This window comes from Pezoporus wallicus, unplaced genomic scaffold (genome assembly GCF_028554395.1).
Source record: "Pezoporus wallicus isolate ANWC-B61680 ecotype Strahan unplaced genomic scaffold, APGP_CSIRO_Pwel_v1 contig_6787, whole genome shotgun sequence".
In the NCBI taxonomy this organism is placed as follows: Eukaryota; Metazoa; Chordata; class Aves; order Psittaciformes; family Psittacidae; genus Pezoporus; species Pezoporus wallicus.
The window spans coordinates 1,087,827-1,103,463 of record NW_026636951.1 but is presented as its reverse complement, the minus strand read 5'-3'; the positions used below and the strand labels follow the sequence as shown (position 1 = coordinate 1,103,463).

Below are 15,637 nucleotides of genomic sequence, written 5' to 3'. Positions count from 1 at the left end.
TAAGCATAGTAGGGTACCATGAAAGAAAACTGGGCAAGACTGAATAATCTGAAAATTTTCTAGTTTAGAAGTTGTTCTGAACAGGCTCTATAACAGAGTGTGGTGGAAAATCCTGGGGCTGAAGAAGAGGAGGAGGCTCTGGAGGTGGTTCAGGCTTGTATTGATTTATATTTTATATATACAGACATAAGCCAGTTAAAACTGCAAACTCTGTGTGCCTCTCTGTGTTTTCCTAACTGGGATAGGGAGGGTAGGGAAGATACTCTGACAGCTTGGAAACTGGTTTCCATCACAGGTGTTGGTAAGAAAAATAGGGATTTCTTCTGATATCTTCATATCCTATCAGTTCTTTTTTGACATCCAGATAATATCGATTGGTATTTCACTGTTTGAGAGCGGGATTATATTCAGTAAGAAAAGATGGGAGAAAGGACAAAATTATTTTATTTTATTGGCGTTTGTGGGTGTAATATTCATTAAAATGGAAAAAAACCTCCAACTCTGACAATGTATCTCTAACCCTGAGTTGCCCTTCAGCTGAACATGTTGCTAGCTTGAATAGCTTCTATATTGGGTTTGCTTTTCATCCCACCTAGAACGCCATTAATGTAACTCCATCCTGCATCTCCATGTCCAGTTTTGAATGATAGTTTGTTTGAAAATGCCTTCTGTGTGGGTGCAGTTGTAGGAGAATATGATGTACAGAAATAGTTTCTACTTTGTACTATTTTTTTAATGTATTATTGTTGATAAAAAGCAATGCATAAAATACAAATTCACTGTTTCTCTATGGAATTGTATTAAAGGTTATTTGACTTAAATAGTGGACAGCATATTTTGCCAAAGTAGAATATAATACATTTTGGGCAAATCCCAAAAATATGACAAAGCTTGATAAAATTGTATTCCCTTAGTACTAAGAAATGCCCAGTTACAGATTTATAGTATTGGAATGTGTCTGTATTCACCTGACTAGGTAGTTTTTTTGACACGGAGCTGAGATGGGAGAAGTGCTATGATAAAACTGTGGTCTCAGGTTCAGATCCACGTGGTGTATGGTAGTGCCACAAGGCATCTAAAGCTGTGATCTTTCCATTCTTTCATTGTTAAGCTTTCACAAAACATTTCAATATAGAATACCAGTTTGGCCTGGCTTTAGATCCAAGATAGCACGGTGAACAGTTACAAGAGCAGAAGTGAGCTTCCTAAAAGGTCTTGGAACACAGTATGCTCCTGAGCTGTGAGGGATTTTCCTCCTCAAGTAACTGGTGTAATTGCAAAAGTCTCAATTGCTTATGGCAGAAGGAAATAAAACTGCCATAATGCAAGTGTCTGTTGCCCTCTTTCTGCTGCAGGGGTGTAATAATCTGTTGCCGTAAAAGAAAGCAAGATGGTGCTGCTTTGCTGAGCAAATATTTCCTAGGTCCTCCTGTAAACAGGAGACTATCCAGAATTAATTCTAATCAGCAGGCTGTGGCTGCCTCTAAATGTTTGATGCCTGAGTAGACTTTTGTTATAGCCTTTCTATGCTAAAAATGAGTATATAATATATAAAATATTATTTAAAGTCAAATGCAGGTTGGTGGGTTTCCTTTTTCATCCTTTGGAGTGTATATAACTACCAAGGAAGTGCCCTGTATTATGTTTTTATGACACTAGAGTGCTTATGTACTGGAAACCTCTTCAGATCTCTTTTAGGTTTGGGTCATCGCTGTGTGAAGAGGTATCTATCTTTTGAATTTGCAGCCCTGGCCTTTTCCAGTTTTTGGAATAAGTGGAGATTTTTAAAATGACATTTAAGCTACAACAAAAACTAAGGAAAGCAAGGAACTAAATCTACACACTTAGGCATAAAACTTTCAACCTGATTCAGCACTGGTATTTGAAGGATATAGGATAATTAAAAATCCATTATAGTATATCCCAAGGAGAGGGGAAAACCATTCCTGCTTACTAAGTGTTGGGATAGCAGTCATCTATCACCTTTGCTTTTTCAGCTTGGAGCTTTCTCTGGAGTGGGACAAGTCCAAATGCAAATTGTGACAAGATTTCTGTACTGCTGTACTTGCTTAAAGAGACAGTAAAAGCTCTTTCTCTTTATTGTTTCTTAAGGAAACAGTGTAATTCTCATAGAAATCTCATTGGGTTTATTATTTTTTTTATTAGGATTTGTCTTTGGTTAGGCAACACTCTGAAATAAAAATACAGGAGCAGGAAATCAAAATATTTCTAAGTGAAACTGAAAGTAGAATGTTGCACACCCTGCATTTATTAACTAAGAATAAATTTAATAATAATGACTATGTAATCTCCCCTCCAAACAGGATTAGAAATTTTCTACATATGCAATTTGAATGTCATTGTAGCCTGTTAGAATTCTACCGATTTATTTCTTGACTCCACTTTTATTTTATTCTTAATTTTAATTATTGTCATCCTGTTTATGCCTTTAATTATCCTAGCCTTTTAATGAGAATTAAAAACGTAACAGCAGAAAATGCATTATGCATGCAAGTGTTTGAGACAAAGCTTATTGCTTGAAGCACAGACAGTGAGTTAAAATGCATTGAAGTGTCTGACTAAAGTGTGGAGAAAAGATGGATGTAAATCTCTGTCATGAGTAGAGTACAATTCATTTTACCAGCAGAGGCCTGTTTGCCCTTTGAACCATCACTCTCTTTAGTTGCCTGCAAGCCTGGGGTGGTCCCTGACAACACAAGAGGTCTGTTCAGCAGCTGCAGTGAGAGTAGCATTGGTCACTGCCTGGCCAGAAATATCTGCAGTATTCAGATGTCCCCAGTGCATTTATCTCCTGTAGGCCTGTGGCATCACAGCTGGGGAATGGGAACTTGGGAAGCAAGTTACAGCTTTCACTTGCAGTGCAGTTGTACAGTTTTCCTTACTATTTTAAGACATCCAAATTCCTGATGCTTTTCCATTATAGCACCCCTGTGAGATAGGGAAATACTATTCTTTTCACACTGCTGGTGGGAAAGAAAGCAGGGAATGCTAAAATAATATCGCTGAGTTTACTTAGGCAAAGTAAGGTCTCAAATCCACATTTATGAAATCCAGGTTTAGTGATTATTGGATGTTATTGCTACAAAATACTGTGCCTTATGAAAACTCCCCTACCCAGCTGCAAAGGTGTTCAGAGGAGATCTAAGCCTTTGCATGTGTGAAGAACTTGTCCATGGATTTAAATTCTAATAGCTGTGAAAAAGCTAAAAAGTTAATTTTCCACATTAGGTTGTTTGAGAATTTATTCATATGTCTCAGGAAAAGACATCTCTTTTGCTTAGAAGGCAAGGATGATAAATTTCCATTGAGAGTTATTAAAAATTGTGAACAATGAAAAAAAAAAAAATGTTAGAAACTAGTCTAGAAATCAATCTTAATTAGAACACTTGATTTATAAATAGTAAACTTTTCTGCATATACTATAAAATTCTGGTAAAATAAGCCAGTAACATTTTTCACAGCAGTGAAAATTGGTAGATGTTTATTTCAAGAAAAGGAGGTCAAATGCTGCCCACACCATAATTAAGCAAAGTTTGTAATTATGTGTTCCTTATCATAGCTCACTTATTATCCGGGATCTTCCATAACTGCATGTTGTTATACACAAATGGTAAACTCAAGGCTTAACATCTCATGCCTGATTTGCAGGTGAAGATTTCTCATTTACTTAGCAATCCAATACATCCAGAACAGACTTCTAAATTTGCATGTGACAAAGAGCACTGATTTTGATGAAAGATTTCAGTCCTGATTTTGTAAAACAGTCCCTAGAGCTCATGAGCTGAGAATAGAATTTATTCTGAGTTTGATTTTGGAGTGAATTTCTAATCACATTAGCTATAAAGAAGGCCTTTTAATTTCACAGTCCCTGGGAAAGTGAAACTTGAGTAAGCCGAAAGCATTGTGAAACAACTTCTGGTAAACATCTGGTGTAGATAGTCTTGGACTATCTACACTGAGGTGGCTGAGCTGTAATTATATCTCTTTCTTAAGATGTGCTTCCAAAGATGGCTGCTCATAATTGAGATATAGTTTATATGCCAGTTTTGCTGAACACAGATACGAATACCAGTCTTATTTGCACTGCTTCTTAAAATGTTAAGTAGAGATAGCAAGACAGGCTATTTGGAAAGCAGTTAAGTTCCAGTATTATGAAATATCTGTGGTATGAGGTTGATTCTGCTGTGCTCTCTTAAAGAGTGCTACTCAATGTAGTGTCGTGTTCTACACAGTGCTCTTCCTGGTATGTATTTTAACACTGAGTAAGTGAGTCCATGACTGTAGTTTGTGATATGTTTGAGACTTCTCCAATGGGAAGTATCTGGAAAGTGCTGTTGTACAGCCATTCTTGACAGTAAACTGGTTCAGTGTTTTGGGTGAACCTAGGCTGTCAGGATGAGAGTGTACCAACTGAGTCTGCAGTGTGGAGTGAAAAATACAAGTGGTGTTTCTGCAGGAAGAAGGGCTTTAAGCAAAGCTCAAGATTTCAACATGATGTCAGGACTGTTGAAAACATACAAACCTGTGAGAGCAGTTCATTGCACAGCCCTGGCAGCCAGATTCAGAGAGGTTTGGACTAGCTGTCCCTTGTTTGAAATCAGAACCTCTCATGTTATTGTTTTTGGAAGTGGGGAAGGAAATCTTCCGTTACTGCATTTCAAGGATAAGATAGGACACGAGCAGATATTGCACCTTGATAATTTCTCTACTATATTCAGTAGCTTCTCCGAAGAAATCTGGGTAGACCTGTGGCTTTATGTGTTGATGGGAAGTAGTTTACATCAGGTTGTCATTAGGCTGTGAAAATCAATATTAATTTTGAAATAACAGAACTAAAACAGAAGTAGTTAAAAAAGAGTTTATTTCCGAGTACCAAACCAGAATTGCTACGATAAACTTTTCCCAGAGAAAACATCTTGTATTTTTTGCCCCTGTAATCTTTTCTCCCCTAAAGAACAGGTATAGTATTGACTAGAGGGAAAAGAACCTTCCATTGAGTTAGCAGAGGTATTTGGTGCAGAAGTCAGGAAAGCATATCCATGCATGGCTGCATCTGCAGCCATGCTCCTGGTACGCCTGTGATGGGATTTCTTAGGAGAATATAGAATAACTGCATGTTTTGATTCACTGAGCATTTATAGCCTTCTAGACTCAAAATCTTTCTTAAGTAAAAGAAGAACATCAAGTGTTGTGGTAGTGAGAATTAGAATGGGAAAGGCAAAGAGCTTTTGACGGTGACATGTCAAGGGACCTTCTGTCTAATGAAGTCTTAAAGAAACTTTCACAACAGGCAGAGACCTGAAGCACTGGCCACTGCCAGGAGAAACAGGATTTTGGTCTCACCTTGTAATTACTACTTTCTTTTTTTTTTTTGTCTATAGTGTTTTGGTCCATTGGATTAGCTGCTGTATTAACACCTTGAACAGGCCTGTTCATCTGACTTAGGTGGATCAATGTAGACTTTTTCCAGTTAAAACATGCAAACTGTTTGAGTGCTAGAAACTCAGGCAATTTTTGCAATAACAGGTAGTAAGATGTGAGAGCAACAGATTTTAGACTGAAAGTTTATGCTAGGGATATAGCATAAGGAGTTTTATTCTATTCATGGATATCATAGAAACAGAGGTCACACCCTTAGTTAACTTCATACTCATACTCTCCACCTTTTCTCTCAAAATGTCCCATTAAGCTTAACTGCTTTGCAAGAACATCCTTTTATCCTTACTTATCTATTAAAACAAACCCGAAACAGTTTTTTGAATCCCACTCTATTGGTAAGAAACTGGAGGAACTTGGAAGCACTTTTACCCATTAAAATCCTATTCTTACATCTATATAAATAAATATAAAACTTTCCCAGCTAGGAGCCACCCCCTCCTCCCCCCAGAAAAACCCCAAAACAAAACAACAAAACACTACCAACAACTACATGGAAATAATAACAACCATTATGTGAAACAGGACAGTTCACTCCATATTGAACTGAACTCTTTCATTGCTCATAGATAAAACTCCCAAACATTATTTCTGTGAAGTAACACAGGATAAATAATATACCTGAACATTAAGGATATCCTTCTAAATTAACTTGATTTGTCACCAACTACATGAGGGAGTTTTGTAACTGTTATGCCTGTATTTGCTTATTCAGTATTCTATTTAAATTGTTTAAATTGTTAAACTACTTTCAATATAGCACTTTGTTAATTTGATCACTTAAATTGATCCCTAAGCAGCAGATGATCTTCTGAAAATTTGGCTTTATACAGTATACAAGCAAAGAGCTTTTGTATTCTGTAAGAACTTGAACTTGTACTTTTCCCTACTATAAAGGTTGTCCCTGTCTGTTTTGAGGAAAAATATCACACAGCAACTGATGCAGAAGAGATTTTCATGTCAGCTGATCTGAACCAGAGTTATTGTGACCCTCCTATGATCCTAAACCTGAGGAAGTTCTACCCACATCAATTAATGCCATTTACATGAGCAGGTTTCAATTCTCATTTTCCTTATTTATTAACAGAGAAACTGTCAGAGTACAACAGAGTATTGGTCATTTAATGGGGAACCAGAAAATAATGAGAAACTTACGGCTGGTGCATTATTTTGAACCGGCTCAGCTCATAATCTGATATATTCTAAAAAGAGAGAAAATAGGTTTTGTATTTTAAATCAATATAATCAAGACAAATTAAGTGAATTTCAACACATTTTTAATAGGGAACTAAGCAAAAACCTAAAAAATAATTTTTAGTTTTGAAGCTACATGGTTGTCTCATCTTGGTTAATGCTTAACTTTTTATTACTGGCCTGTTGTAACATTTCTGGAAGGCTGGTAGCACACACTACATTGTTAAACTGGAATGCAACTGGGCATGAGGCCGATTAAATTACACTGGTTAATGAATCATTCAAAAAAGTGATAAGCAAGCCATTTTACATGGTCTCTTTCCAGCTCCACCACAGAATTTCTTCGGGGTTTTTTACTGAAGTCAGCAGACCAGTATAACAATGGGCGAGTAGAAGATTACTTTAACAATGGTTTGGAGACTATTAACTCCCAGTTAGGTTTGTGTAGCTCCATATACCTTTCACTCAACGTGCCAAAGTCCACGCATCACAGTAAAGCAGTAGAAGTACTTCCAATGACCAAGCTAGTGCACAGCTTGCAGCTGAACTTCTTAAGTCAGGGTTTTAAGCTAGTCTAAATGAAACCTTTTCTGTATCTATGTATTTTCCTTTAGTGCAAAATTTCCAGCAAAATCTCTGGATTGTACTCAGAGCAAGTGTGTGATTGCATGGTTTCAGTCCAGAAACCTGCTAATACTACAATCCCCTCTTTCTCAGCATAGATTTCAACAGGAGATAGGGCAGGCTGAAAATACATCCATTTAATCGATACAATTCTAACCCTCCTTCTGGTTTTGACAGGAAGAGGAAATTAATTTGCCTTTTCCCCCCACAAAACTTCCTAAGCACACCTATAATAGATGTGAAAACTCTGAAACAAATACTTTCCAGTGACTTTAGTGCTACTGAGTTTATCGTAATATGACTGATGTTTGGCCAGCCCTAGCTGTTTTTCTGAATAATCCCCCAGCTATCAGACCCATTCCAAACTCTTTTGCCTTTTCTCTCATCACCTCATCAGCATGATAGATGAGTTTTTTATCAGGTATACAAAAGGAGACACTAATAACAAGCCAATGAGACAAGGAGATCAAGTGGAGTACATGCAAGATCTCAGAGAAAGCAGATTTCCTCGGTCTGTATTTAAGTTCATATGAATCTGTGCATACTTTGTTACATTTGTTAGGAAAATATGCCATTTCAGACAGTAGAGAACCGCCTACATTTAATACTTAGCCTGTAATTATACTGGAACAAAAAGCAGCTGCATATCTTCATCCAGTGGGTATGGTAATTAGCAGGTGATTGAGCAGATCTAGAAATCACCAAATTCCTGAGGAAATCTAAAAGTATATTGAGCTGTCTGATTGACATAGGCCATCTGGGCTGTTCAGACTTTGTCAACTGTAATGATGACTCACCAAAAATGCCTCTGCAGGTCAATGATCAGAAATATTCCGGCCATTTCCTCCCCTGTTTCTGCACCTTTTAAGTAAGAGGAGGAGGCACTTAAGCTCTTTGTTGTAAGGATTCGACTCTTATTTGTTCCTTTTTCTGTTTAAAATAGAATATTGAAACCTTAACTAGCCTGTATTAAAGTTGCTGAGGTATAATTGCTTGGTGATTGCAGCCAAATAGCTTGTGTAATTCTCTCTGCCTCTCAAGCTGATGTTTGCCGGAATGTTCTGCTTAAGCAGCACTCTGCCGTAAGCAGCTATTTCCACACAGGCAAATGCTGTGTTGCATGGTCAGATCAAGCACTTTTTAAAATAGCAATTGAGCTTGGTAGAGGAGGAAGCTAAGGATCTAAGCACTTCTTGTACTTGTGAATGTTTTATAGAGAGAGTTTTAATTTGAGTCTTTCTTTTTTTTTTCTCCTCCAAAACTGTCCTCAGTAAGGGGATTAAGCTGCAAGCTTCCCTGAGGTTCGAGGAGATTGCCGTCTATGGGTCCAGCTGAAAGCTCTCTTTCCGTATTTTTATGTTTTTGTTGTTGTTGTTTTCCTTTTATTTTTATTTTGCTTTCCAGTAAATTGAACCATTGATTGCAACTAGGAGTTGCTGTTGCAATTTAGCAACAAAGTTCTGGCTTAAGGAAAGAATACAGAAATATCCTGCAAACTCAACACCTTTAAAATTACATGGCAGCTTCTGTAACATGACTAATTTTTCCAGGTTCTAATTATCCATTGCTCCTGTTGTTGCTTTTGATGTATGTTGTTAGTGATTCATATTGGTGTGAATGGAATATATTGCAAATTAATATGCGTGATAAAGAAGTTACAGTATTTTTTTTTCTGAAGGGATTTGAGCTGCTAAATACGCAATGGAGAACTAAGGGGACATACTGGGTTTCTTGGTTTGTTTTTTTTTTCCTTTATATTTACAGTTTCAGGTTAGAGTGTGATTTAGAAAATATATAAAAATTATGTTCTCTTCAAACCTGCTATTGATTTTTTCTTTTCTACTGGCTGCTTCATTCACCTGACATCAGTGTTTTCAGTAGCTCACTTAGTAGCTAAGAGTAATCAAAACTCCTAGCTTGCAGATCAAACCAGCCACCTTCGTTCTGCAGATCAAACCAGCCACCTTCGTTCTGCAGATAGCATCATGGAAGGGAAGAAACGCTGCAGTACTGCAAATGTTTGAGGTGTGTCTCTTGCTCCTTTACTCACAGAAGCGTGTCTTGGATCTGAGCCTATCCTGCTGTAGCAGCTTGCCAACATTGGTGCTGACAAAGGGGAAGCCTTACATCAAAAGCAAAGAGAAGCCAAATTTCTGTACGAGCTGGAGCTGCAGACCTGTAAGTAGGTTTTATGCACTTTTGACTGGAAGAGTTTAGACTGACTCATGCACGTGGACTGTGAAGTAGACACACAGTGAACTGGCATGTCTGAGGTGCTCTAGTTCTGTGCACGTGATTCACAGGCGGTCAGCACATGTGCAAGTGGCTTACATGCCTTAGCTGGGTGGGATTTATGGCATCTTGCAGATCTGGGGACATATAGAAGATGACTGGTAGGTTGATAAGGGATAAATAGCATGCAAGTGACTCCTGGTTTGAGAAAACAGCAAATATGGTAGGAAGGTAAAGAGAAGTTGGCTCTGACATGGGATAAAATATTATAACATATTGTGAAGCATATATGGCATGTTCACCTGCCCCAGTCTTAGCACTTCTCTAAGGAAGGTTTCTATATCATAAACATGGCTGTCAGAAGGCATGGGGTTTGGCCGTACAGATTTGCTTTAGAGATTTTTTTGCCATGTTTTCACAGTTCCTAGCTGAGGTTGTGCTAAGGGGTATTTTTAACAGTTATTGCCTCAAAAAAGATTTCATATGTCTTTGAAGAAGGTTGTTGGTACAGTTGATCATATGATACAGTCTTTTCAGCCATATTTTGTAGTTCACAGAAGCACATCTGTTTCCTCTTCCTTACTTTTCAGCCCCTTCTTGTAGGTAAGCACCTGTACAAAATGGTTATGGCTGCCAGATGCAAATAATACCCTAAACAATCCAGGAACGCTGTGAAGGATCAGTAGGAGCTTGAAGAGGTCAAATTTTGGTGTGAAAGAGGATGAGAGGATTCATTTAAATTTATGATAAATATACGGTGTTGCTAGGTAAGCTATCAATATCTGGGCAGTAAAGGTGCATGTAAGGTGACGGTATTATTACTTCACAATAATGCTGAGTTATATTCTGTAGCACGGTCAGTTCTGAGATTTGACCAGTTTGGAGATGTTTGGGGAGGGGGGCAGAATAAAGACCCAATTTTACTTGATATAAAACAATTTAAAGGTTGTTATGTGAAAATAAATGCATAATAGAAAAGCTCTGTATTCAGTATGACCAAGTTTGTTAAGACCTGTTATGTTCATGGAACCTGTTTGGTATTGACAAAGAAGCCAGGATCAGGAGGAACCTACAGCTGTATTTTTTGCTTCCAAAAGACAGAAATTTGGAGTGTAAATAAGAATGGTCTACATTTAGGCAGTCGATAGGAATAAAAATCTGAAAAATCATAGAATTGTACTAAGCCATGTTAATGATATCTTTTATTAACTGGCATAGTAGACTGTCTGTATTTAGGAGAAGATACAGCATTTCTTAGTAAAAATGTCCTTACGGAATATAAAAATATCTGTGTGAAATAAGATCTCAATGCTGGCCTCTAGAAATACAACGCAAGCTATAGACTTGTGATATCTGGCAGATAGTGTCAGAGTGTCCCAGACTGAGTAAATAATGGAATTAATGCATAGTGGAAAATTTTATGGTTTTTTTTGTTTGTTTGTTTGTTTGTTTTGTATAAAGCAGAACTCTGCCCCATGGGGGTTGGAAAAAAAAGCAGGTGACAAGAAGGTAAATAATGTGTGGAATGCTTAAAATTAAAAGTTGGAGCAGCAGAAATGGAATAAAAAAGACATATGTTTCTATTGTGAGCAGAGATTACTATTTTTAGGATATTTATCCATTTTGAAGTGTATCAAACTGACATCTAGTGGTAGCAAGAGCACTTTTTGTGCAAAATGGTTTTATAGTGAGACCAGTTTGCAAAGCAGATTAACAGGTTATAACTGCATTATATATTAGATTTTTGATTCTCTGTACTTTACCCTAACTCAAATCCAATTTCTTTGTTTTACAGAGCCTTTCAATTACACATTTCTCCTTTTACTAATACCTGATTGTTATAATTCAAGTTGGTGGTGTCTGTTCATCTTCACAAATGCATGGACTCCTGCTAAAGAAGTGTCATTCTGATGAATAGTTTCATTAGAGAGGAAAAGGTTGGAAGGAGCATTAGGAATAAAATATTCCCATCCAGAAAGCTGAGCATAAGGGTTAAAGAATCTCTGCAGGGTCACCAATAAAATTGTTCAGCAGTGAATTTTAGACCTGTTATGAATAAACAGAAGTCAGGCTTCAGAGCTGTGATGCATGTCTCAGGTGTGGCATTATTCACAAGTGTAAGCTTCTCTGGGAGAGGAAGCAGGACTTTATGACCAAAACTGAAATCTCATGTGAGCTGAGGCAAGATGTGTGGGATCTGAATCAACGGAGCATACAGGCATGTACTTCAGTCATTCCCAGTGAAAGCAAGAAGGGTTCATTTACTGGGGTCTGTGCTTAACTGGTTTTCTGAGTCATGGGTGGTATCCTAATTTTTCATCCATATTATTATTCAAATAGTATTTTAAAAAATATTTTTCTTACCTATATTCTTCCACATTTTTTCTATCTTATTCTGGTTTTGGTGTCTTTGAAGAAAAAGCCCTTGCTAAAACTCTGCATGATAACTACCCCAATGAGACTTTAATTTAGCTTTGCCTCCAGTACCATTATATACACAATAGGCTAATTGCTAATAAAGAGGAGAAAAAGAACAAAGCTGCTAAAAAAAGAAATTTTATTTAAAAATAAAATATGGCTCAGGGGTACCGTATCTATGGTCAAAGGATGCAACTTAAAATGAACATAGAAATATTTAAAAGCACTATTCAAATCTGTATTCCAGATAATAAGTGAAAGAGATCGGCAACAGAAGGATGGGTGAAGACAAAAGCAAATCTGAAGGAAGAAGGAAAGGAAATATGCTTCAATGAAAGTCTAATTAAGAGTGGGCAAAAATAAAAATCAGTTGATTTTTTTTTTCAGGGTTGGCAGTTTGTGGTGGGAATTGTCAACCTATTTTGGTCATTTTTTTGCTTGTAAATGTTTATTTTACAGTCTTCTTGGTTCATAATAACTGTTTCAGATATCTCAGAGGTAACAAATGTTGGTAAAATAATTCTAGTGAAACATAGCTCTCTGCAGTTTCAAGGCTGAGGTGAATCATGCTATGCTGCCTCTGTCATTATGTCTCTGTTACTTTCAAAACCTGGTGAATCATATTTGCTGAACACAAATGTTGATATTCTGCAATGAAACTAAAGCCATAGTAACAGAAGTGGCATAAGAAACAGCTGCTGTCATTTCAGATAGGTGAGCCTACTGCTTTAACCTGAAAGCAGAGATGAGCAGAAATCCTGTTTGTCACAGAGCTGCTCTGTAAGGACTAGATTATTTGTTAAGAGTTGCACCAGCCAGAACTAGATGATACAGTTTTATCTAACCTGAAGCTGATAATCCAGTGCAGGTGCTTAACAATTCTAATACACTTCTGACCTTTTGGGACTGAATGTGAGAGCGGTTGCAATGACGTGAGGCCAATTGTTGTGTGCAGAGTCACTCTGGCTTTGCACTCACTGAGGCTTTTCCTTACTGCTTGGACTCCTATGCTTTTCCAGAGTAGTGAAAACATTAAGGATAAGTCATGCTAGTAGTGCCAGAATTGTTGATATAAATATCAATAAAACCTCACAAAGTACAAATGAATTTGTGTTGGGAGCAGTGTTGGTAGGTAGAGGAATACATGTGGGAATTGCTTGTAAATAGAACTGTGGGGATGAGATTCTTTGTCAGCCGTCAGGAAGTGCTGCTGGTGTTTGTCCTCAGACATGGTTTAGTTAAACAAAACTGCTTGTCTAATGTGTTACTAAGAGCTGTGTTCATGTTACAGGGGTTTGAAATCCAGATGTCCATCATGCTGGAAAGAACAGTAGAGTATTTTACATTTTTTAGGACAATTAAGTTTATTTTAGTACTGTTGATGGAGATCTCTTTGTTGTGTTGAGTGAAAAACAGTATTTTAATGAATGATTTGATTAGGTTTGCACTACATTGTACTACGTTATGGTTTTGAGAGAACTCCAAGGCTGAGGAGCCTGTGCTGCTTATTCTTCCACATTTATTTAACTGCTGAGATGTCAGAAAGTTGACTTTTTTTTTTTTTTTTAAGAAAGATATTTTCCTGCAGCAGTAGCTCAGTGAGTCCTTGTGGTTTATCTTGAGGAAGCTGCCTTTTGCAATAGTGCACACATTTAAGGTTAACCCGTTTTTGCTTTGAAAGAGCTCCAATGCAAGATTAAACTAGTTGATCTTTTGTTTTCATATATGCTATGAGTGGGTTTGCCTATGATTTATTTGTTTATGACCTAGGATGTCCAGCCCATTCTATACCCCAGGAACTAATCTTTCACACTTGCATAGCCAAGACTTTTTTGGAACATGTTGTATTCAATCTTGAATGCTGAAAGAAAGCTGTCTGTAGAAATAGTCTTGATTTAAGACAGTAAAGCTTGATCTGCAACATAAATCTTTTTAGTGCACACAATGGGAAAATTCATGTTGTTTTTCCTAGAACATGAGTGTCCCAATTAGTCTTAGGTTAACCTGATGAAGAGATGAGAGGTTTCCAGGGTTCTTTCAAAAACTATATTGTCTTTCTCAATAACAGTGTAACGATCTGTGGGCTGACCTCTATGTTTTCATGTAGTTGCAAGGACATTTACTGGAACACAGAAAATAAAACCATGTCCCATATTTTTATAGTAATGCACTGCTATATGCTTAGGCAAATTAAAATGGGTTTTAGTGTTTGAAAAAGGAAGCAAGTCACCATAGACAGAAATAATAACTATGACTACTAGAAATTTAGCCTCAGCAAAAAATAGCAGAGCCTGCTGATGGTGTGGGCTGCAAGATTAGGAAGTCTTACTTCTTTTTTTGAGAAAATAGAATTCAGAATAGCCAGCTGAAAGTCTTCTAGCAGAACCATCTATCTCTAAAAATGCTTCAGCAATTAAAACATTGTTTTGCAGGACTGCTTTCCCTTCATCATGATTAAGAGTCTATAAAACATTTTGGGAAAATTTAATCAATTTATTTTGATGTTTTTAATATAAAGTAAGAGGCCCAAATGAGGCACGTTGGTGCTACTGCTTTAGGGGTTCCAAAGCATTTTATTTTTACTTTTATGGGAAACTTGCAACTGTTTATTCTGATTCAGAACAAAGGGCAATATTGAAGTGTCAGAAGTTCCATTTTTGGCCACATTGAAGAATTAATGGCTTGGAAAATATTTCTACTCTGTAGTCAAGATACCAGTGACCCAAGATCTCCAAGAAATAGGACATTCTGCAGAAGTGTCTTCAGCATGGGGCTCTGCTGGAAGCAAAACGGATGCTTTAGGAACTGACCTTTCCACAGGACTCAGCCCAAGGTGGGAATGCACTATGCTGTTGACCAGTTTTGGACCCAGTTTAATAGTGACATCTTAAAGGATTTACTCTGTCAGCTGCTTCTAATAACCTTGCCCTTTGTCTGAGTCAGCTGCTGCTTCTAGCTACCTGAATCCTTTTCCAATAACTGCATGCAGGTGAATTGGGTCAAGTGGTGCCCTTCTGTGTCTAGGTTATTAAAACAATGCTGTTGTGAAAACAAAGACTCTTCCTCGGCCATGTGGTTGTGTGCAGTTTCTTTCTAGCTCATCTTCTCTTACTACATCTGTTTTTGCTACCTGGTATTTCCTTAAGTGAACAGACTTCTCCATCATGGATGGTCTTCCAGGCTCTTACTGAGGTGAGAGAAGGGGGGCTCCTCCAGGATCCTCTCTACCTCTTACAGCATCTCTTGCCTCTAGATAACCTAAACAAGTTTTACGGTAATTACCTCGTATCTTATTTCTAAGGGGGGTGTGTGTTTGATAAGACACAGCTAGCAGGGAGCCCTTCTGGTGCTCACTTTCTGATGCCAGCAAGATGTCACCAAGCAGGGCTGGGGGGAAGGAGCATGAGGCACCTGAACATCACAGTGGTTGCAGCTACTAAAAGGGCCGTACCTGCTCTTTCGCTTCTCCCTCCACTCCTGCCTTGGAGGAGTCTCTCCCATTCCTGTGCTTCTCTAATGCTTCTGTGAATTGAACCATCTGTAAATTAAACAAGGGAGTTCCCTTGAACCAAGGGTAGCTTCTGGTGAGAAAGAGAGGGATGGGAGGAAGAAAATTATTGGTGAGGAGACCCACCACCATCCCTGGCAGCATATTTTTCAGTTGTCTGGGTTTCTGTGAAATCTTATACTGAAGCTGTATTCCACAGCTGCT

General features: G+C 37.7%; 1 protein-coding gene across 7 annotated transcripts in view; it reads right to left on the bottom strand.

The window, feature by feature from the left end:
- Positions 1-15,637, bottom strand: part of BLNK (B cell linker) — a 103,527-nt gene that overhangs the window by 61,717 nt on the left and 26,173 nt on the right. For 4 of the 7 annotated variants that reach the window (XM_057402275.1, XM_057402278.1, XM_057402274.1 and 1 more), the window contains one exon: positions 6,613-6,659. The exons of the other annotated variants lie outside the window; for them this stretch is intronic. In XM_057402275.1, coding sequence (XP_057258258.1) covers positions 6,613-6,659 — 47 coding nt within the window. The remainder of the gene's footprint in view (positions 1-6,612; positions 6,660-15,637) is intronic. 7 annotated transcript variants of the gene reach the window in all.